Here is a 22,002-nt window from a genome sequence, read left to right on the forward strand (position 1 = left end):
AAAAAATAATAAAAAATTAACAGTGGAAAAATTGAATACATTGCTTAATAGTGCTATGACTGTCTCGTGCTCACGATGACTTTTTTTCCATCAAGTGAAAAGCATTTAATTTCTAGTATTCATCACTGCCCTTGCATATGTTGTAACGTATCTATTCGGGTTCAGAAGCATTCTTTAGAATCAAGGGAGAAGAAAAGAGGCTGCTGCATTGCCAACCAGACGGTCCAGTTAGGGGGGGCTGCCGTCTAGCAACTCTTAAACCTTCCCTGAACATGGTCACAGCCTCATCAGATAAATACCTGCGTGATCCTTGACTGTAATTTCACGGTTTTAAGAACTGATGACACAAAAGGATTATGAAGAAATACTACCAATCGTTCTCTTTCAGTTAATTGTGTTTGATATAGTGGGTTGATTTTACCTTTATTTAACAAAACACTTCATTCAGGTCAGTATTCAGGGGTTTCTCATGTTTAAGAACTTAATGACAACACAACAAAGACTTCTGTCTTCCAGCATGGGCATGAGAGACACTTAATATTTTATCTTAATATCTAGTGAAGCGCTTGGGTTTAACTGAATGGATGTCTGTGGATTCCACTCCTAATATAAGCTATTTAAAGCTGATGAGTTGAGGGAACAGATTCTTTCAAAAGGACAAATGCATTCATGTACACGTGACCAAATTAAGACGTGATTTCCATATTACACCTCAATTATACTTCCCCTCGAAGATAAACGATTCCGTTCATCTTCTGACAGCCAGCAGGAATGTTAAGTTGCTGAACCGATGTTTTGAAACAACAGTGACACACAGTGATTTATATCTACCAACACCGACAATGCCGCCACACAGGTAAGATTTGAAATGGTTTATTTTAATAGAACTTTGTACAACCAAATACGGAAAATAAAAAAAAAATAAAGACAACCCAACAGCAAAACTGGAATTTCATTCACTAGTTGTTTTTTTTTTTCCTTAAAAAAATATCAGTCGTTCCCCTTGTTCACAAACCATTTCAAAACCGGAACAAACAGAAATAAAACGATCAATTCTGAGAAACTGGAAGGCCATTAACATTTGTTGGCAAATATAAATATAGTGGTTTGAACAGGGTCTCAAATAGCTCACGTTGTAAGAGTGTACAGACAGTTTACAAGACAGTAGGACACTCGGCACTGCCTGTATCAATTTTTATTAATGTAGAAAACAATGATCCTTATTTACCGATTTGAATCAATGCGTTTTATGACAAGGAAATATGTACATTCATACAGCTCTTATAGTCTCAGTTTTATGGTGTTTGCATTGCCCCTTCCTTCATATTGATTGTCTATTCTGGGGCATAATTGTGAGAATATGAGTAGTCCATGTAGTAATTCTGTGGCCCCCCCCTGCCTGCTGGGTGACCCCAGGAGCAGGGCCCACCTCCAGTTCGATGCCCCATTTCATGTCCTCGACCTGGCGGAGGCCAAAGTCCTATCGGAGGGACTCCTCTGCATCGATAGTTTCCTAAAGAACCAGGACCCGGAGCGCCCCGCATAGGTCCATGGTTCATCTGTCCCGGCACGCCTCCTATCCCCCCGTAGCCCACGCCCGCCATCGGATGGGGAGGTAGCTTAGGTCTCAGAACAGGGCCTCCCCTGATGCTCGCTGCGGGATTTCCCACTAACGCTCCAAAGTTTTCGGCACAATTAACCTGAGTCCTGTCCCCCTGACCTCCGGGGGTGCCGCCTAATAGGATTTCCCCGATTTTAGGGTGAACTGTGGGCTCCGCTGCCCCTGATGTGACCACACCCTGGCTGCTGGCAGTCTCACAAGTGTTGGACCCGGCCATCCCCCACGCACCTTCCCCCGGTCCACTTAGTGTCCTGTCGTGCGGTTTGGGGGTCCCGCTAGCATTTGTAGAAATGCAACCCAGGTAACCCGGCTGGACTGTGTCACTATGGTCTTTGTAGGGGCCGGCGGTGATGAGCGGAGAGCTCCCGGCAGCAGCCCCGGCTCCTCCGGGGTCCGACCCGTACGTCTGTCCCAGCCTCATAAAGTGAGGCGGGGGGGGAGGTTTGACCTCCAAAGGGAGGGACGCCAGGTTGGCTAGAGGTCCTGCTGTAGCCATTGCAGGCGGAGTTGGGGCTGTAGAAGAAGCTGTGGCCGGGGGACGGTACTCCTGTTCGTGGGTGCTGCTGCAGGGCGAGGCGGGATAGGCCGGTGAGGCCGCGTAGCTCGACGAGCCGGTGTAAGACGACCACGAGCTGGAGGGGCACAGGAAGCTCTGGTGAGGATTCACAGGAAAACCTCCCGGTGACAAGCTGCCGATGTCGGAGGAGCCTAAGCCTATCTGGTTGGAAGCTTTGAAGTGGGAGATGGCCGTTTTGAGAGAACTGCAGTCGGAAAGCGTTGGAGGTCGGTCGGGAGTGGATCGCTGTTCTGGAAGAGGAGGACGAAATGCATCCATCTCTGGTGGAGGCGGGAAAGGAGGTTTCTTCTTCTCTACGTCCTCGATCTGTTCTAAGGAATCCGATATGGTTGATGGTTCACCATCATCAGAGTCTAATGACATGTCCTCCTCTTCTACGCACTCATCATTCACTACTAGGAGAATGGCAGAGGAGAGAAAGGTATAGAAAAAAGGGGAAAAAAAAAAGTCTTGTCAACAAATGAAGAAATTAAAAAGATGAAAAGATGAAAAGATGTGTTTGAAATTAATACTTCCTTTGATGCTACTCACCAGTGGATGGTGGCGTTGGAAGCTCATTCTGATTAATGGACCCAATCAGACTGTGAAAACCACTCATAACATCATCAATGCTCGCTATCACTATTCCATTCCTGGAGTACTGCAGGAACATTTCAAATGGCCTCTCTGTTTAACGAGAAAAAATAAAACAGACAACACAAAAGTCATCATTTTATTATTATCATCATTCAAACCACACATAGGATTTACAGTACGAGAGGTAAACAGCACATACAGCTGACTGGCCAATAGATGAGGCCTGTGGTGGGGATGGAAAAGAAGAAGAGATACCTGTGAGGAAGATAAGGTGTCGCTGTTGCGTGTGCTGAGCTTGGAGTTTGATGAGACATTCCAGGTCTGGAGCCTGACGAGACTGGGTGTCGCACTCGTGATATGGGAGAAACTCCACTAGATGTTTCTTCTGATAAACTGTCAACAGGTTCAACAACCCCATGGCATTGGTATTTAACCTTGAAGAGAGAAAACCTAATTAATTTCAACTTACTTTTGACATTTTTTATTTTTCTTTTATGTGATTATCACTATTTTAGATTTTCAACTCAGATATTGACCTTCCCAGCTCTTTGAGCTTCTTCTGAGACTTGCAGTGCACCTTCCACTGCCAGGGGTGTTCAGGGGTGCTCTGCTCCTCCAGGAACTTGAGCAGGCCCTGTAAACGTTCTGGAAAAGCAAACAACACACACGGATGCATCAGTGGTGAAGAGGTGACGTCAGCGTGTTGCTGCAGCAGGGCATGTCCAGCCAAGACTGATTAAAGGGAAATCCTTGCATCTTTTAAATTTAACACTTAAAATACAATACTGTTTAATACAGTAAAACAGAAAGTACCCGTAATAATACTTTCAAAAATCTAAGACTGGGCCTGATACCCCCTGATCAAACCGCCTTTGTTCAAGGCGCCTTCATCGCTCTTGCAAAGAAGAGTCACACCTACCTTGTGTGATGAGATCAGGGTTGAGGACAAACTCGTCGGACACCATGAAACCTCCGGACACAAACAGCTCGTTGTATGTGTGGTTCTTAACGTCGTCCAGAGTGTCCACTCCAGCAAAGCTCACCGACGGCAGCTTCTTCAGAGACACCAAGGCTGGGATCTGCAGCGTGACCAGCAACATTTTTATTTTAACAAATTAAACTCTTATTATTATTTTCTTATTAAAACTGTTGTCGTAATCAGAAGATGTCACATCTTCCCTTTTAATGTTCACTGGTGTTCAAACTTTGTTGCAATTCAGGTTTTTATATTGTTAACCAATTAATCCGAGAGGAATGGTGTTCCTTCTGGTGAGCAACAATGACCCCCGAAACGTGCGGCCACAGTCATAAAGCAATATCTTTGGCAATAAAGAGGAATAAAACTCCCACTACAAACAGTTTGGCCCCCACACAGCCCTGACCTCAACATTACTGAGTCAGGCTACGACTGTGTTCAGCCAGAGGCAACTGAGGACCTAAATTAAAAGAGAGAAAAAAAATCTCTAAACGCTTGCACAACACCCTGCCAAGCGTCTCAAAAACATGGCAGCCAAGTGTAGCCTATTCAGTACATTCAGTTATAAACGGTAAAGGCTTATGGCAGAAATACTAACAATTTAAAAAGGTCATGTTTTCCTCTTTAGAGTACTTTCTACTTTTGGGCCGCCGGTGCTTCATGACTGAGCTGCAGAAAAGAGCTTAGGGACAGAGAGCAAAAGAAAGTCTGTACCTTGTGCACATGTGCAGCAATGTCCTCGTTCTTTATGATGATGAGGAGCTTATCCAAACTGCTGCTGTTTTCTAGAAATGTCTGCGGGCTGCATTCGCTGTTGCCAAGACTCTTCAAGTACTCCTTTGGGACAGACAGAAAGATGTGATTGTTAGTGATAAACACATGACTGTGTCCAACTCTCTTACATGTTCAAGTATTGAATGAGTGGCAGACTGGAGAGGAAAGCTGAGCACTGAGACGGGAACAAAAGCCACAAATTAATTAGTGATTTTCAGATTCCCACTAAGGAAATAGTTTTCTTCAAAGTTTTTTTCTTTTTCTTTTTAAATTTAAGGTACATTACAACAAATGTGTGTATGGTTATGTAGACAGGGCATCAAGAAAATGTAATTAGGAATCATGAGCTCTCAGCGATGCCTTTAATTTGCCTTTTTTTCCTCTTTTAAACCCAGCCAGTGAAATGCAGCAGCGCCCAATATTCAAAACGCTTCAGTAAAAACAGTTTTGACTGGATAAAATGACTATTGTGATGGTATCACAGTACACAATGTATATTCTGATGATTTAAAAAAGTTGGTTGTGTTAGTTAATCATGCTCTTAACAAATCGGACCCTTGTTTGTACCTTGATCTCCTTGCAGACAGTGCTCTCCTCCCCCTCGTCACCAGAGTAGATGTAGAATTTAACCGTATTCTTCGTGACATCCTTAAATATCTCCACCAAGCTGCTGAAAACCTCAGGTTTCAACTGGCCGATGAGGCTACCGGCCAGCAGATTGGACCCAGGAGCAGCGCCGCCGTTTTGGGAGTTTCGCTCTGGCGAGTCTGGCGTGATCTGAGAAGGAGAATAAACGTCCATCCCAAACTCTGCAGGTGACGCTTCTGTTTTCGCCTTACTCAACTCCGTCTCTTTGATGTTACTTGTTCTACCGGCCTGAGAGGAGGCGGCGCCCTTTGAGAGCGCGGGCTCTGTTTTAGCTTTGGAAGTCTGTATGGACGCAGTGGGTGGGATTGTAAGAATAGATGTTGTCACTTGTGGGGGTGGAGAAGCAACTTTAGAGGGAGCAGGTGGGGCTGGGATCAACTTGTCCATCTTTTCACGCAGTGCTTCTACGTGGCCCTGCACAGAGACGGGGGAGACGTAGGAAACAACGAAGTCTGAGAAGCAGCTGTTGGGCCGCCAGCAGTGGCGTGGGGGCAACCGTGGGGGGAGCTGCGAAGCGTAGCAGATGTGCTGAGACTGCATGATATTCTTAATATCAGAGGTGAGGCTGTGGACTTCCTGGTTTAGTATGGTGTCCAGGCTTATGGACGGCCTGGAGGGAGACTCCTCTGTGATCGTTATAGAGGGAGCAGTTGCCTGCTTTACTTCTAGAACTGCAGGCGTCTTCGGCTCTGGGTCGCTCTCCGCCACAGGCGCAGCCTCCAGCTCGGGCTTTGTCTCAGGAAAAGGCTGCGCTTTGTCTGGAAGAACGCAGATGGGAACATTGTTACAGTCGAGTCTTGTCAGCTTCCTCTGAATATGCCTGCAAGCGAGAAGCCTATACACATTAATAAGATACCTTCACTGGTGGGGATATCCTCCATTAGGATGTCTGAGGAGTGCGCTTGTTGTGGTGGAGAACCCATGCTGAACGGACTACCGGGGCTACAGTCCATGTCCTCCTGAGGAGAAAACACGAGGAAACATTTCAAATAAGGCGGTAATAATATTAAATGCAAAGTAGGGCTGGGCGATATATCGAGATTTTAATATATATCGATATATTTTCAAACACGATATGGTACGAGACAATATCGTTTATATATATAAAAGTTTTATATATATAAAAGTTTATATAAAATTTTACATTTTTTTTTTTAATGATTTTGATATAGCTTATTTTGTGACAAATTGACTTGAATGTTTTATTTGAGATTTGCACAAATGTTTTGTTATTTGCACAACTGTCAACCTCAGTGGAAAAGTCTGCCTGTTACTGTCTACATTGTATTAATTGCACAGTGTATTTTAATTTAATTGTTATGCAGGAAAGGGATATTTGTTTTATTTTATTCAAGAAGCATTTTTATTCTATATATGCAGGCAGTTTATTTTTATTTCATTTGTTTTATACATTTTGATATTGTGCAGACCTCTGTTAATAAAGGTACCTGTGTGACATTTGGCACGAGGCTTTGTATTAAAACTGACTGTTGTTTTAAGGGTTTGCCTCAGAAAAAAATGAAGCTAACAGAGATGCTATGCTATAATGCTTTGGGGGAAACCCCAATTAAGGCACAGAAAAAATATCGAGATATATATCGAGTATCGCCATTCAGCTAGAAAATATTGAGATATGACTTTTGGTCCATATCTCCCAGCCCTTATGCAAAGTAAAATAATAAAAAGCAGCAATCCTAAAATCAGCCACCTACGACTCACCTCCGTGTAGTTTGTTTGCAATACGGTCTCATGTTTTTGCTCAGGATCTGGTTCAGGGAGAACAGGTTCCAGCGTTCCTGGACCTGTTGACGACTCGCCCTGGTTTTCCAGCACGGGCACCGAACCCTGAGCCATGGCTTTGTTGAGCGTAGCCAGGAGGATCTTGAGAAGGCGCTGGGTCTCGTTGATGTCCGATGGGTTGGCGTTACTGCGGGACCTCAGGTCATTGTCGTAGATGCCCATGCTCTCCATCACTGCCGTCAGATTGTTGCTCTGTCCAATCTCATCTCCAATGTCGTCTGGCTGGGGTGCTGGCGGGACACGGTTGAGCATATAATGTGAGATGGATTATATATTCTATCAGTAACTTACAGTAGTTGACGGTTCAGTGTCAACCAAGCTGATACTGAACATCTGTGGATGCAAGGTTCAGTGTTCCCCACAGAATCAGATTATGCTTGTGGTGACCCCTGGAAGTATCTGTAATTTCTGCCTATCTTAATATTGTCAATTGTTATTTAAATGAGATATTCTGATGCTCAGTGAACAGATTTGAGTTGGGTATTCAAATCCGCTACCACTTAGCGATCTACGATCAACAATGCCCTAACCTGGCGCAGCAGAACGTCCTGCACGCCAAGAAATAAAGGTTTGTTTGAATCTCTGGCTATGGCTTCTTTGCAACATTTTTCTTTTTTTTTTTTATGGGAGGGGGGAGTCCCAAACTTTTATACATGTAGCTTCAAACACTAACCACACGAGCATTTAATCCATGATGCATGTCTGCGTATTGATCCATTATGGGCATTTAAAAAGCTTGGGAGGCCAACCAAATCGATGCAAACATCTCTGCACTGATAGATATTTCTCCATTTTGGATGGCTAAATAAATAAAAAGATTATACAGGTGTGTTGCCAAATATACTTGGAGGGTTGTTTTAATATACCTGGACAGCCTACCCAAGTGTAAACACTGTGTGGAAAACCCTGCAGTGACATAATTACTAAGAGGTAATTAAACTGTTTTGAGAAGCAAATAAATGATTCACCACTTCAGAGAAATTGTATTTGAAAGCAATAAGCCGACATTCTTGGCATCCTTAATGAAATGTAACAGTTTAAATAGACGTATACACCAGCGATACAGGCCTGTCTCACCTTGACTGGGTTCCCCGTTGCTCAGGTGATCCGTGCGCTGGTGTTTGTTCGTGCTTCCCCTTTCATCTCCTTCAAATTTCCTTTTCAGACTGTTAGCGTCCCACGCCCCGTCCTCACCCTTGTCTTTCCCGGGATCCTTCACGAGGGCTTTCTTATGTAGTTGGATCAGTTTAAGCAGCTGTTTCATCTTGTCCTTGTCGTATTCGTTCTGGGACATGCGGGGTTTCTGGGGCTGCGGCTGCGGCTCAACGTGGGGCTTGGACGGCAACTGGGCACCGTTTGAATGAGCCACGCCAGGCCTTCTCTTGCCGCTGTCTTGGGGCGGCTTCTCCTGCGCTGGCCTGTCCTGGGACAGCCGTTCTGACGGTCTCTCGGCTCTGTCCGAGCCTCTGTCTGAGCCACCCCAGTCAGACACAGGACTGTACTCCACAGGAGGGGTTGGTGCTCGTATCGGGACAGGGTTCCGTATTCTTCCGATGATGTCCTTAGCCTTGTTTAGAGGTAAAATGTAGTTAGCGGGACTGTGGACATAATTTCTCAACACGGCTTCCATATTAAACTTGGGCCTGGGCGCTGGAAGGGGGCTCGTCCTTTCGTCCATGTTATATTTGTAGTCGGGCAGAGTGAAGGGCCGGATCGTGCCCGATTCCATACGGGTTAGGTAATCTGTGGACTGGCGCTCAACCCCGGAGCTTATGTCTTTACCCGGGTTTGGACGCAACTTAAAGAGGGCGTAGTGCAGGGCGGGGATGAAAGACTCCACGGACGACAGGGACGCTGACTGGGCCTCCACCGTCAGGGGCTCCGGCTCAGACAGTCTTGATGCTTCAATGGAGAACAAGTATCAGCATCATATACAAGAAATACAAATATTTGCAAAACCAAATCATTGGACCAAACTCTGCAGCTTCTAAACTGTTTTTTTCTCTATGTATTTATGTTGTTAGTAAGAGGAGCTTTCAGAGAGAGAACTAGGGAACTTAAATATTCTCCAATAAAACATTTAATGATTCATGCAGATGCTTGCACTCTCCATCAAAAAGGATGCAGAGAGAATGAATATTACTTACAATACTTGACAACCATCCTTGACTCCTGAAAGATGAATAATGCTTGTAGCTTCTTCTCAATCCGCCCCCGCCGCTCTACAAATCAAACAGCAAGCTTTGTAAAAGCGAATCCTGACCAGGGGCAACAAGTAGGTGGTTCAACTGACAAAACAAGAGGATTATGAGAGGAAACTCAAAGAAGAAGTGTCGTCAGGCACCTTTCGACTCGGCCATCTGAGTTGCGGACAACAGGAAGAGAAACCCCCGCTCGTACAAGGACTTCACCAGCACCTGAGCGGGGAGAGGACACGCTGCAGTCAGAAACAACGGGGAGCTGCACAATACCAGTTTGTTGCTAGAGAGCAACACCCATCCATTTACCCAACTAGTAGTAGAAAGTTATCTTTTTTTTCCCCTGAAAATTAAAAAAAGAATATTTCAGCCTGTTTGTGGCATAAAATCCAGATTCATGATATCAAGTGATGCACACATAAACGTTTACCTGGGACTGCTTTTACTTAATCTTCATAAACTCTCCCCAAAGGATCCAAGGAATTGTATTTATTTATATTTGAGTGTGTGTGAGAGGATTATACTGGACATCCTTGGGTTATAGAGTTTATTTTGTGAACTGATTCTGGGAATTTCTTTTGCCAGAGATCCTGGCCCGCAGCAGGCTTGTTACTCACCATCCGATCCCTCTCCAGTTTGCTGACCAGCGCTGCCAGGCTGCCAGTAGTTGCTTTGCCTTTTCCATCCACCACATCAAACAGGCTGCAGGACATCCCACACTTCATCACTGCAGACAAAAATAATAAGTGGGCTAAGACACACAACTATGCATTTATACTAAATTCACTAAATGGTGCACTGAAATAATACTTCTCATCTATGTAGCAGTAACTGTTAACCCTGACCCTATTAGAGCAGCTTCAGAGAGCAGATATCTAGTAATGCAGAGCTGTCTTCATTCCCAGGGTCATTTTCTTTTGTTTCACTGAAACACTATATGGGTTGGTCCAAACTGACCTTCCCGTGATACGCTGTAGGTGTCCCAGGAAAAGAGCACAGAGGGAATCTTTCTCTTCACCTGCTCCAGCTGCATGCCCCGATTCATCTCCAACTTCTCAGGCCTGCAGAGGAGATCAGAGATTTACCAGACGGACAGCAGTTCATAACATGGTATCTCTAGAATGCCCAAGCCTGTTCTAACTAACTTCTCACCTACATGCGTGTTCAAGTTCAGCGAATAAAAAAACAAAAAAACTACTTATGGGTGCAAAAGGGTTAACAGGGTCTATACAGCAATCCTTATGTTAAATTTAATACCAATTTAATACCTTTTTCACTACCTTCATATTTTTTTTAAAAACTGTCACAACATTAAGTGTTAATCACGGACCTTTTAACATTAATACAGATTTTGACCTATAGAACACTACACAGAACAGATTTATAGACTCATTGATGTTGACCAGATGTTTCACATTTATTTCACTTTGTGAATGACAATAAAATAGACTGATTAAAATGTAAAAGGTAAAAAATAATACCAATTTAAAAAAAAAAAATACCTCTGACAGTGAATTTAACACTTTTAATGGCCTTAAATTTGGCAATTTTCATTTATCACTTTTTAAAACCCCGCGGAAACCCTGGTTAATGATTTACCAAGAACATTCTAGTGCCTTTTCCAGAAATACAAACAACTGGATAAAAGACCAAAGGCTTACTCACAGCTTGAATGGAAGGTAAGGACGCGAGCTGGATCGTAAACTGATTGGGAATAATTCCTTATCCTTGTTTATAAGTGGACCATTCCACACAGTGTAGCAGCTCTTCCCTGCGACAGCACCAACAGCAAAGGCAAAACGATTAGATAAACACCAAAAGAAAAGAGTCTGTAATATAACCACAAGACTTCATGAGTTCTGGTTCAATATCATCAAAAGGCATCTTTTTGGTTGCAGAATCCAATTTGGGTGATTCTGTAAGTGCAGCAATTAATATACTTTACTAAGCAATGGTGTTAAAAGTTGATACAGGTTATTATGGGAGCTTGTTTAATTACATTTGCATGAAAAGTATATGGTTAAAAGAAGTTTTACCTCTACTTCCTTCAGGAGAAATAGTGTTGAACCTGTTCAAGAAAGAAAGAGCCTGTTTCTATGCAGAACACAGTAAAGATGTTATGCATATGCAGCTGATATGTTTGCCAAGTGTCACCATTTCCTGCAGGATAAACATACCTGTGTGCAGTCATAGGAGTTGCTGCAGCCTCCTTGCCTTTGTACTGAAAGGAAACCACAGCGTAGGGGCACACGTGCCTGGGTCGGGCCTTGATCTCATCGAATGCAAACTCGAAAAAATATTGCTGCAACACACAGAAATAGATGCTTCAGAGAAATGTGTGCCATTCAGAAAAATGCAAGGGAATACAAAAAAGTATTTCAGGGTTTATACAGCAATCCTTATGTTAAATTCAATACCAATTTAATACCTTTTTCATTACCTTCAGATTAAAAAAAAAAAAACTGTCACAACATTAAGTGTTAATCACGGACCTTTTAACATTAATACAGATTTTGACCTATAGAACACTATACAGAACAGATTTATAAACTCATTGATGTTGACCAGATGTTTCACATTTATTTCACATTTATTTGACAATAAAATAGACTGCTTAAAATGTAAAAAGGTAAAAAATAATACCAATTTTAAAAAAAATAATACCTCTGACAGTGAATTTAACACTTTTAATGGCCTTAAATTTGGCAATTTTCATTTATCACCTTTTAATACTTTTTAAAACCCTGATTTCAAACACATCAGTGCAGGTGCACACAATAAATAAAATAAAAAGATAAAAACAGACTGCATCATTGCTACTTGTATAAATTAAATCCATCAGGTAAAAAATAATACCAATTGAAAAAAAAAAAATACCTCTGACAGTGAATTTAACACTTTTAATGGCCTTAAATTTGGCAATTTTCATTTATCACCTTTTAATACTTTTTAAAAGTTTAAAATTTAAAATTTACCTGCGTGAGCTCAAAAGCTCTATACGACAGCAAAGACGTGACCCTGTTGGCACTTTTTGACAAGTGACAGTCAAACTTGGGCGAAGCTTCAATAGTATTCTTAGGCATGTTCTCGTGGATGTGCTTGATTCGGCCCTGAGAAACAAGACATACTGGTTGAGTTGAAGTCCTGCAAGAATCAACGGAGGGCCAATAATGCAGTGCAGGGAGGAGAAAAGAAAACATCATCAATGGACCTACCCTCATGACTTTAAAAATGATCATGTCTCCAAAAGAGCCCACTTCAAAGGGATTCATTTGTAACAAATCGGAGTATTTGGAGACGTAAACACCTGCAACGACAAAAAAAAAAGAGCATGAAAGTAATATATTCTCTCACTGTTACTCCTCGTGTTCCAGTTCAGGTGCGATGTTTATGAGGTAAAAATGCCGATGAAGATCTGCGACGGGGTGTATTAGATTCCAAAATGGAAAAGGAAAACAGCTATTTGGAGAAATCTGAAAGCGTCATCATCACTGCTAAATCACAACAACACAGAGGAGACCAACGTACCCACTGATGGATTTCCTAGAGTAGTAATCCTACAGTGTCCAACTGCCAGGCCCTTCTCACAGATCCACTGGAGCTGAATAGGAAGCAGGAAAGCTCAGGATAATATAACCATCTAACATTGGAATAGCTGTTATGTATGTATGAGCTTTAGCAGGCTGACTAACCTTGGACTTGTCTGGGAAAAGGAAGCAGTACGACTCGGTGAGTTCTTGCTCCGTCCGCCCCTCCTGCTTCATTTCTCTCCGCTTCTCGATGAACTGGTAAAGAAACGCAGTAGAAACTCAGTGAGAGACGGTGACAACAAGCAAAGTATGTGACAGTGTTTTTAACAACTTCTTTGTGGAGGCTTGTTTTTTTACTTATTTTTCATGACTTTGTACACATTTCACACACAAGGACATGCACCAACCTCCTTCTCCAGCAGCTCATTGTGAATTAGCCTGGCTTTACAGTAGGAGAACGTTCCCCGTGAAGACGCATCCAAGTAAAACGAGGAGATAATCTTCACAAGGTCCTCAAACTCTCGGCTGTCAGGGGGCAGGAACTGGTATAAGCCTGCAAACACACAGGAGGATCTCTATGTTAGCATGTACGCTGACACGCAGAGCATCATCACAGAAGACACAGCTGATAAACCAAAGGTCACGTTCGTCTGCAGGTAACAGCGCCATCATCTTTCTTTGTGTAAAATTTCACTTGGCATTAAATGTTCAACCCTGTAGTGTAGTCTTCTTTTTCATCTAAGAAATATAAAGAAATGTGTTCAGGAATCAACTCCATGTGTCAGTGCAAGTCAGATAGTATCACAGACAGGACATTATGTGCAGGACAATATTACTTTTTAAGCTCGCAGCTTTTGTTCGTGTCACGTACGACAGCTCAGCAAATGTGTTTCTTTTCTTCAGTAGTGGGGGAAAACAATTCTTTAACTCCCCTTAGGCAAATAATTAGCCATCATTGTTCAGGAGGGAAAGAAATCATGAACTAGTGACCTATAAAATCACTTGGATCAACAACCTGCTGCACAACTAACCGAGCCTCATAGCTGCTGCTGCTGCTGCTGCTTTTTTTGCATATTGTTAATCCAAAACACATGCAAAGTGAAGCCACAACTCCCTGAATGTTTGCTACCCGGATGGTGCACCAGCACCTCCAGTTTGGTGCTACCAGGTACTGGAGCAAAGAGGATGAGAGACAGTGTACATACAGCCAAGCCAATATACACTTTATCTCAACTTTATCTGAGACATTGCCATTTGCAGCAAATAGTCTGTCCATCCAAGTTGTCTAGCATACTTTTAAAAACAAATGAGTATAGTGAGGTGCAGATGAGGGGCTCTGAGAGGTGCTAAGGTAAAGTTTACAATGAAGAGACAAAAGTGAAGGGCTGCCCGCCCGCGTTGGCATGATGGGATGGATATAAGCATGCCCTTCAGTGAGGTCAAACTAAACACCCACATGTTGTCAGGTGGTGGCTAACACGCCCTCGACCCCCGCAGGACTGTGCTACCAAACTACGGTGCTGTGAAAGCTGCTGGAGCCGGAGAGGTGAGTAGTTCAGCACCGGTTTGGTGAGCCGAGCCTCCCCGGCGATGCTAGCGTCATAGTCCATGGACCAGACAAGGTATCAGTACAAGGTGACAAAACTTACTTATGATTTTTGAAAAGATCCACGTCTATAGGTGATATTTTGGTATGATAACCCTTCCTGAGTGGCAGCTGTATCATAGTTATCAGCTCATGAAGTTACCACCCCCTTCAGAACATTACACTATAGATGCTGATGCATATCCTGGTTTAGACTCATGTACAGGATATCTGTCAATGTTTCACAATATTGTCTTTGGTATCATTTTAAAGGAGACCTTTGAAGCATTCATTCAAGCTAAGATGTGATACATTTCCTGAATCCTTATGGTCCTGTGAGTATTCCAGTTTTTGTATTTTGTGTCTCTGTTGTTCCTAGATGACACAGGGCTAAAAGATATATCATTTAGGCGAAAATTGTGTAAAAATGTGTGTTGTTTATAGTTTAAAGAGCTGCAGTGACCTCTATGTTGGTCAGAAAGATTCACATCTTAGCTTGAATGAATGCTTAAAATGATACCAAAGACAATATTGTGAAACATTGACAGATATCCTGTACATGAGTCTAAACCAGGATATGCATCAGCATCTATAGTGTAATTCTCTGAAGGGGGTGGGTAACTTCATGAGCTCAGGAAGGGTTATCATACCAAAATATCATCTACAGACATGGATCCTTTCAAAAATCCTAAGCAAGTTTTGTCACCTTGAGTGGCACTGACATCTAAGACACCAGCAACACCAACACACCACCTCACATACATGTGTGTTTTGGCTGTAATTTGGCTGTAATTTGATTAAAAGCCGGGATGTTGGTGAGGATAGTTTTTTTCCTTTGATAAAGTGGTTAAAAGCAGCAGCCCCGGCGGACTGGGAGGTCTGTAACATGCAGCAGGACTTATGGAAGCAGGACGGGCTGCAGCAGCAGCAGACATGGCAGCACCTTTCCGCTCCCTCGTCTTCCTGGGGATCTGGAAGCTCCTCCGCGGCTCGTCTCCGGCTCTGTGTCCCGGGGACGGGGACGGGGAGCTGCTGCAGCTGCGGCCGTCCGGCTGCCCGCTCCTCCGCCGCTCGGGGGCTTCTGGCTCGGGCATTACGGCGTCTCCACATCCAGGCGGATCGCCATTTTGGTTGGCCGTGGCCGAGCTGGCGGCTGAACTCTTCTGGGCTTCGCCTCCTTCGCGGGGCGGATCGCGCCTCTCGGCACATTCTGGCTCCTTCTTTCCAACCGCGTTGGGGTTCAGGGCCATTTTCAGGGCACCGTGCACGTCGTAAAGGGGGTAACGGAGCTCGGACGATTGCGAAGCCGCTGTACACACACACTCTCCTCCTCACCCAGCCTCCGCCATTGTGAAAATGACGTACACGTTCTTCTCCACCACTGCAAAACGCTGCCGTCACTGTTTACATACGAGAGAATTCGCACCACCTAGCGGCCGAGGCGGGTATTGCAATAACCGATCATGGCATGTACAGCGGTGGGTGGGGGGGGTGAAGCTTGAATTATGGTTCTGCGTTAAATCGACGCAGAGCTTACGCCGTAGGGTACGCGTACTCTACGCCGTAGGCTCTGCGTTGGTGTAACGTGGAACCATAAATCAGCCTTGAAACTACAGTACTTCACCCAGGCAGACCAGGATTCTCTCACTGTGGTTCCCCAGGGTGACCACACTTGAAGTGTCCCCCTCCTCCCACATTTTACGGTAAAGAAAAAAAAGGGAAATTTACTATTGTTAGAAAGACCATAGATTTACATGATGCTCAACACTCATACTACTAATAAATGTAAGACAAGCAACCAACTAAGAGTAACATCACAGATAGACACGAGTCTACAAACGCCATACTAAACTTAAACTTAAACTTTATTTATTTATATAGCACCAAATCATACAATATAAATGCAACACATGGTGCTTTACACGCAGAATAAAATAACAATCAATAACACAATTTAAAACATCCCATACGACCCCTACCCCCCACCCCCCACGCGTACACACACACACACTCACTCACTCACACTCATACACATGTGCACACACTCACACACCCACACACAAACACACACACACACACAGTAAATGGACTGGTGACATGGCTTAGCACTAACGATCCAGGTGAGGAAAACACTACCTATGGGTGGCCGTCCACACCGAGAGGCTCCACCGACCATGACCACAAGGTCACTACTACACTGATGCTCCAATCAGAATGCAACTCACATGCCAATGTAACACCACATGTTAACTATCATCATTTCCACCATATATGGCCTGTCTGAGGACTACATGCAAAACTATTACAGCATATGACTAAACAATCAAACAGGCCTACTGAATGAGCTGATGTGAAGGTAGGGAACAGCACATTAATACAATAGCAATGTGTACGCTGTTAGATTTAAGGTTAAGGCACTCACTCAAACGCAATTCTTTTTATTTTATTATTATTTCCATGTATTTTTATTATATCATTGGTTACTGCTCAACCTGTTTGCTCCTCTTCCAGCAAATATATAGAGAAAATATCAAAATATGACATATATGGCCCAGTTAGTCATTTGATTTGGTGCCCCCTCATTGGCCGGTGCCCCTGGGCCCGGTTCACTATACGGATAATCCGGCCTAGCACACAGGTAACAATATCCAGTAAAATGAAATATGACCTACTGTCATACATATGAAAAAGGAAGAAAAAAAGTGAATCACACCACAAATACCAAAATATGAATTATTACTATATGCATCCTGAATACACTTATGCATTGTTGTGTTCGTAATGACACCTTTTAAGACCAATTCCCATTTCCCCTCATATTTTCCTCATACTGATATGGCTAGTAAATGAACCTACTGAACATCCCACTCCTGTCATACTCTGGTTTACCACATGATGGTGCCAAAAAAGAAATATCCCTCCATGTATGCTATATGCATATATGCTAACTGGCTTCCTTCAAAATAGTTTCTTCTGCATCCATATAAGTCAAGTTGTTTTTCTATTCTGAGTAAACCTGTTTAATGCATATTAACACACCACAACAGCCAATTAACAAGAAGTAAAGAAATGTGTTTTCAGGTTTTATGCAAATCTTAAAGTTTCCAAAAGTAGAACATTCAGGGATGCAGACATCATCTCTACCTTTAAGACTAGGGTTTAATCTTTCCTTTCAGATAATGATGAATATTTAATAACTGTTTCTCAGCAAGGCAGTTTTTTATTAATTGGCATTATATGATTTTTTTACTCAACTGAAATTAACTGGTTTATGAATTATATTATGCATGACTTCCAATGAATCAGACTGAACTGGAATATCATTTGGATTGTATTTATTGGATTGGTTTTTTTTTTCAACTTTGTACATTTTCAATGTTTTCTGTATTAAGTCTCATAGATTACTTTGTTGTGAATTGGCACCATACAAGTGAAGGGAATTTATTTGACTATTGCAAGGTATTTCATATGCCCGACATTTACATTTCAAAACACATAATGACAAGGCAGAAAGTTAATAGGCACTAGTATAGTAGGCACATATAAATTATAATGTATCTGTGAGATCTGGTATCTTCAAATGTGTTTAAACTAGGGGTGAAGAACGCTGCCCCTGCTGTAAACATCAAACTCCTTGAAGCGTAGATAATCTTTCAGCCTGGGTGGAAGAGGAAGGAAGTTAATAAAAACTGATGCTCTCAAGCGCAGAAGATTCATGTGCTCCCTTATTTGCAACCGACACAGGTGCTTCAGGCTCCTTGCGTTTCCTGTCAGTCAAAAAGTCAACAAAGGCTTTCAATTACGCATAATATCCACATAAAGTGAAATACTTTCAATTACACATTAAAAAAAAAAAACGCTTTGATGGAATACTGCGGTTCTTACTTTGAATATGACATATTTCTGGCCATTGTTTCTGCTCCTGCAAGGTTTCCTTTAGTTTGGGGCAGAAGGAGATGTAGTCAGTGTAGTCCAGCATGATGCGTACCACCTGGGCAGATAGGTGCGCCAGCCATGACACTGTTATCACCTCACAGAACTAGAAATGATCAAGGAAAGGAATGAAAGAGTCAAAGACAGTCTCAGAAGAAAAGCTTTCCCTCCAAAGATGAAATCATTTGCCTCACCACCATGTCTTTGATGGCCGAGGTTGTCCAAGGAGCATAGTCATGGGAACTGTCACCGTATGGACAGTCAAAACAACGCTTAACATCATAACCGTAGTTCAGAATCATTCTCAGCATAACCTCGTCTTTCAAGGCATACTGCAGCGCTGAGGGGAAGTGAGTGGTGTTGACTCGGGAGTAATAGTTAACATTTGCCCCGTATTTCAGCAAGGTGTTGATAAGTTCATAGTTGCCCTGTCTAAGAGCCACCTGTAGACAGTTGATAGGGTCCTGGTTGACCATTGCTCCGGCCTCTAGTAGCAAGCGGGTGCATTGAAGATCGTTGTTTGACACAGCGAAAAAGAGGGCCGACCTGCGCTCATCATTATAGCTGCGGCGCAACCTTGGGTGCAGCATGAAGTTTGGATCATGGCCGGCTTTGAGCAGAATCTCCATGCAATGGGCATGGCCCCCAGCAGCTGCAGAATGGAGAGGGCTCATCCCGCTCTCTTTAACAGCATGCAGGTTAGTCACAGGGATGAGGACTTCCAACGCCCTGTCAGGGAGAAGAATTATTGATGAGAACTCATTCTCACTCATTCAAGATCCAGTTGAAGAGTGAGAAAACTACGTTTTGGATATTACTCACAGTCTGTGTCCACGGTATGCCACACGGTGAAGTGGCAGATGGCCACTGTAAAGAGGAATGTTGGGATCTGCTCCATGCTCCAGCAGCATGGAGATAACGTCAGGGTGCCCTGATGCTGCCGCATCAAACAAAATAGAGCCTGATTCTGATTCAGACTCCACTTGTGCGCCTACAAAATAATATTGGCACAATAAGAATGTAAATTTAAATGACACATTACTCTGTTTATCCCATTTTCTTCCTCTCTCTGCAACCAAAAGCGTGTAAATGCGTATACACTGCTTTTATCTCCATTGGTTTTATCATGCTGACATCCTGGACACAGAAGGTGACACATGTTGTCCGTGTGGCTGATGCATGCACAGTTTGTACTGCAAATCAGTCTCTTTTTTTGATTCGGTTTATTTTATTTTATTACAGGAAAAAGAGGAGAGAAGTTAAATCAGCTAATTTACCTTTCTGTAAAAGAACCTCCACCACGTTCAGATGTCCATTTTGAGCAGCGAGAGCCAGTGGAGTTTTCTTGTTGATGTCAGGTGCATCCAGGTTGGCACCTGACTGTAACAGCAGATAAACGAAATTCTCCAATCCTAAAAAGGCTGACTCGTGTAGAGCTGTCCTGTCTAGCGACCCTGTTTGGTCTACGTTGGCATTGTAGCGAAGCAGAAGAGTGGCTAAGTCATACTGGTCATTCAGAATGGCTTTGAGAAGAAGAGCAGGAGAGAGAGGAAAAGAGTTAGAAATGAGCATGCACGGTAAGTTGAAGTTTTTGCATTGAGACAAACGTAGATACCAGCCACCAAGGGAGAATCCTCCTCATCGTTCTGGACATCCGGGTTACAACCATTCTGTAACAGGAACGTAGCATTGGCTCTGATTCCATGAACCGCAGCTAAGAAGAGAGGCGTCTCACCCTTCAAAGTGCGACATTCAGCTGCTCCTGGGCGTGACGCTGCAATCCAGCAAACCAGGTGTGGATCAACATGCAGGAATTCAAAAAGAACCATATTTATCTTCAAACATTAGCTATACGTACCTGAAAAGATCATTTCTAGAATGATTTTGTTCTCCTGCGCTGCAGCCTGGTGCAAAGGGATCCATCCTCGTGCATCAACTCTGGACAGATTCTCTGGCTGCTCAATTATCGTGCTCAGTGTAGCCTCGTCACCTTAATATGAAGACAGGACATCACGAGAATCTCAGTTATTACTTATCAGTTATTGTCTGAATGAGTTAAGAGAGGTTAAAAAAATGGCAGCTCACCTTCCTTGATAGCTTTGAAAATCTCATCAAGGTCTTCACAGAGTTTCAGATCACTATTGAGTAATATTGACACAGCATGAGGAGTCGCACAATGAGCAAGTAAGATGCATTATAAAGATGGGAATGCTTTAACACGAGCGTGAAAGATTTAAACCTTGGATTTAATCCTTTTAGTTTTCTGTACTGAATCAGACTTTGTTCAATGATGTATTGTGTTGCCTCATCTTCATCCAGCTCATCCTCTGATTGATAAAAATCCTCTTCTGCTTCCATGCTCATCTGTTCATCCAAATAAATTCAATTTTGAAGGCGTTGCTAGGACGAGATACATCCAAAAGGTAAACAAGGCACTTGCAGCACAATGGGGCAGCACAATGGGGCTACAAACAGAATCTTAAGAGTTAAGCATTTGGGTCACCAATCCTGGTCCTCGAGGGCCGGTGTCCTGCATGTTTTAGAGTTTTCTCTGCTTTAACACACCTGATTCTAATGAATCATCGTCATCAGCTTGTCATTGAGGTCTGCACAATTCTCTTAACGACTTTTATAACGGTGCAATGAAGCAGCGAAACATGTAAAACATGCAGGACACCCTCAAGGACCAGGATTGGTGACCCCTGGTTGGATCCAAAATGCACTTGGAATATCAAGTATCATTCAACCATTTCTATTGTGCAAAAGCTTTATACCCCAAAACTTTCCAAACCACAACCAGATATACTGAAAAGAAGCAAGAGTCTTTCTCTCTTGGAATGATCAAAACAAAAGCATGCTGATGGGAACATTTTTTTTTTATTATACATTTAAATTAAGTTAAAATGTTAGACAGACAACCAGGGAGCTAAGAACACATGTGTTCAAGAACACAACATAAATAGCATCAAAAAACTATTAAACACACATAAATATAACTGCCCTTCTTTACTAATCAAAGTGTCAAGTCTGTTTTGCTGTGCAGTGTTTACCTGAAGCAAAATGGCTGTAGTCCTTTGGCAGATTTTAATCCGGTACAGCAAGTGGGCTCCTGAGTATGCACACTGACACTGCAGCTATTCATAGATACTGTACTATAAATATCAGTATCACGGGGTCTTTACAACCAGCACCTGGCTTTGACCCACTAAGCACAGCAGACTGTCACCAGCCAGCACATACACTCACTCAGTAATCACACAGGAACGATTATTAGAAACCAACACACACGCACGTCAAACAGTTAGCAGTGCTGGCAGTATTCTTGGTTATACGTGCAGAAGCTGTAGCGATTTGACATCGTGACATATAAATTACATTGAAATTGTGTCATGTTGACAAAGTTTTTCATCTATATTGTTGCTGCACAATATTAACTTGTGAGGTCTTAAGTTTGTAACCAAATTATACTAAAAACAAAAAGGAGACAAAATGGTGACAAACACCAAAAAGATCAAAGAACTGACCTGAAGTAAAGTAAAAAACAGTGAAAGGCAACAGTCAACACAATATAGTGTTTCAAGCAAAACTATCCTGGCAGTTTTAATTCTGTCCTTTATAGGTATGCTTTTGATTTTAGAAAGCCATTTTTAGAATGTTCATGTCATTTGGTGAGAGACCACTTTACTTTTACCAAACGTGACTTTGTAAGCGTTGAAGAAGCTACGGACATAAAATGCCATCTTTTCATGTACACACTCCACAAAAGCTCAAAGACACACATTAT

The 22,002-nt window shown here is 42.8% G+C and overlaps 2 protein-coding genes across 4 annotated transcripts; both read right to left on the reverse strand.

The window, feature by feature from the left end:
* Positions 1-431: 431 nt before the first annotated feature.
* tasorb (transcription activation suppressor b) lies at positions 432-15,630 on the reverse strand. Of its 2 annotated transcripts, none has more exons than XM_061735949.1 (23): positions 15,229-15,630; positions 13,108-13,253; positions 12,863-12,955; positions 12,699-12,771; positions 12,386-12,477; positions 12,146-12,280; positions 11,348-11,472; positions 11,207-11,238; positions 10,836-10,941; positions 10,128-10,231; positions 9,788-9,897; positions 9,317-9,389; positions 9,120-9,194; positions 8,050-8,874; positions 6,892-7,202; positions 6,029-6,131; positions 5,092-5,930; positions 4,465-4,587; positions 3,694-3,853; positions 3,311-3,419; positions 3,030-3,208; positions 2,730-2,864; positions 432-2,590 (listed from the first exon to the last, which is right to left on the reverse strand). In XM_061735949.1, the coding sequence occupies exons 1-23, from the start codon at positions 15,533-15,535 to the stop codon at positions 1,335-1,337; spliced, it is 5,511 nt and encodes a 1,836-aa protein (XP_061591933.1). In that variant the 5' UTR covers positions 15,536-15,630; the 3' UTR covers positions 432-1,334. The 2 variants fall into 2 exon arrangements, with proteins under 2 accessions (XP_061591933.1, XP_061591932.1); XM_061735948.1 differs by having other exon boundaries at positions 433-2,593.
* A 669-nt stretch (positions 15,631-16,299) lies between these two features.
* Positions 16,300-21,537, reverse strand: asb14b (ankyrin repeat and SOCS box containing 14b). Of its 2 annotated transcripts, none has more exons than XM_061734833.1 (10): positions 21,269-21,537; positions 20,458-20,582; positions 20,304-20,356; positions 20,077-20,208; positions 19,834-19,992; positions 19,496-19,741; positions 19,041-19,209; positions 18,413-18,947; positions 18,171-18,324; positions 16,300-18,052 (listed from the first exon to the last, which is right to left on the reverse strand). In XM_061734833.1, exons 2-10 carry the CDS (start codon positions 20,580-20,582, stop codon positions 17,877-17,879), a joined length of 1,749 nt encoding a protein of 582 aa, XP_061590817.1. In that variant the 5' UTR covers positions 21,269-21,537; the 3' UTR covers positions 16,300-17,876. The 2 variants fall into 2 exon arrangements, with proteins under 2 accessions (XP_061590817.1, XP_061590816.1); XM_061734832.1 differs by having other exon boundaries at positions 20,458-20,618.
* Between the last annotated feature and the right edge of the window lie 465 nt (positions 21,538-22,002).

This window comes from Cololabis saira, chromosome 12, assembly GCF_033807715.1.
Source record: "Cololabis saira isolate AMF1-May2022 chromosome 12, fColSai1.1, whole genome shotgun sequence".
NCBI lineage: Eukaryota > Metazoa > Chordata > Actinopteri > Beloniformes > Belonidae > Cololabis > Cololabis saira.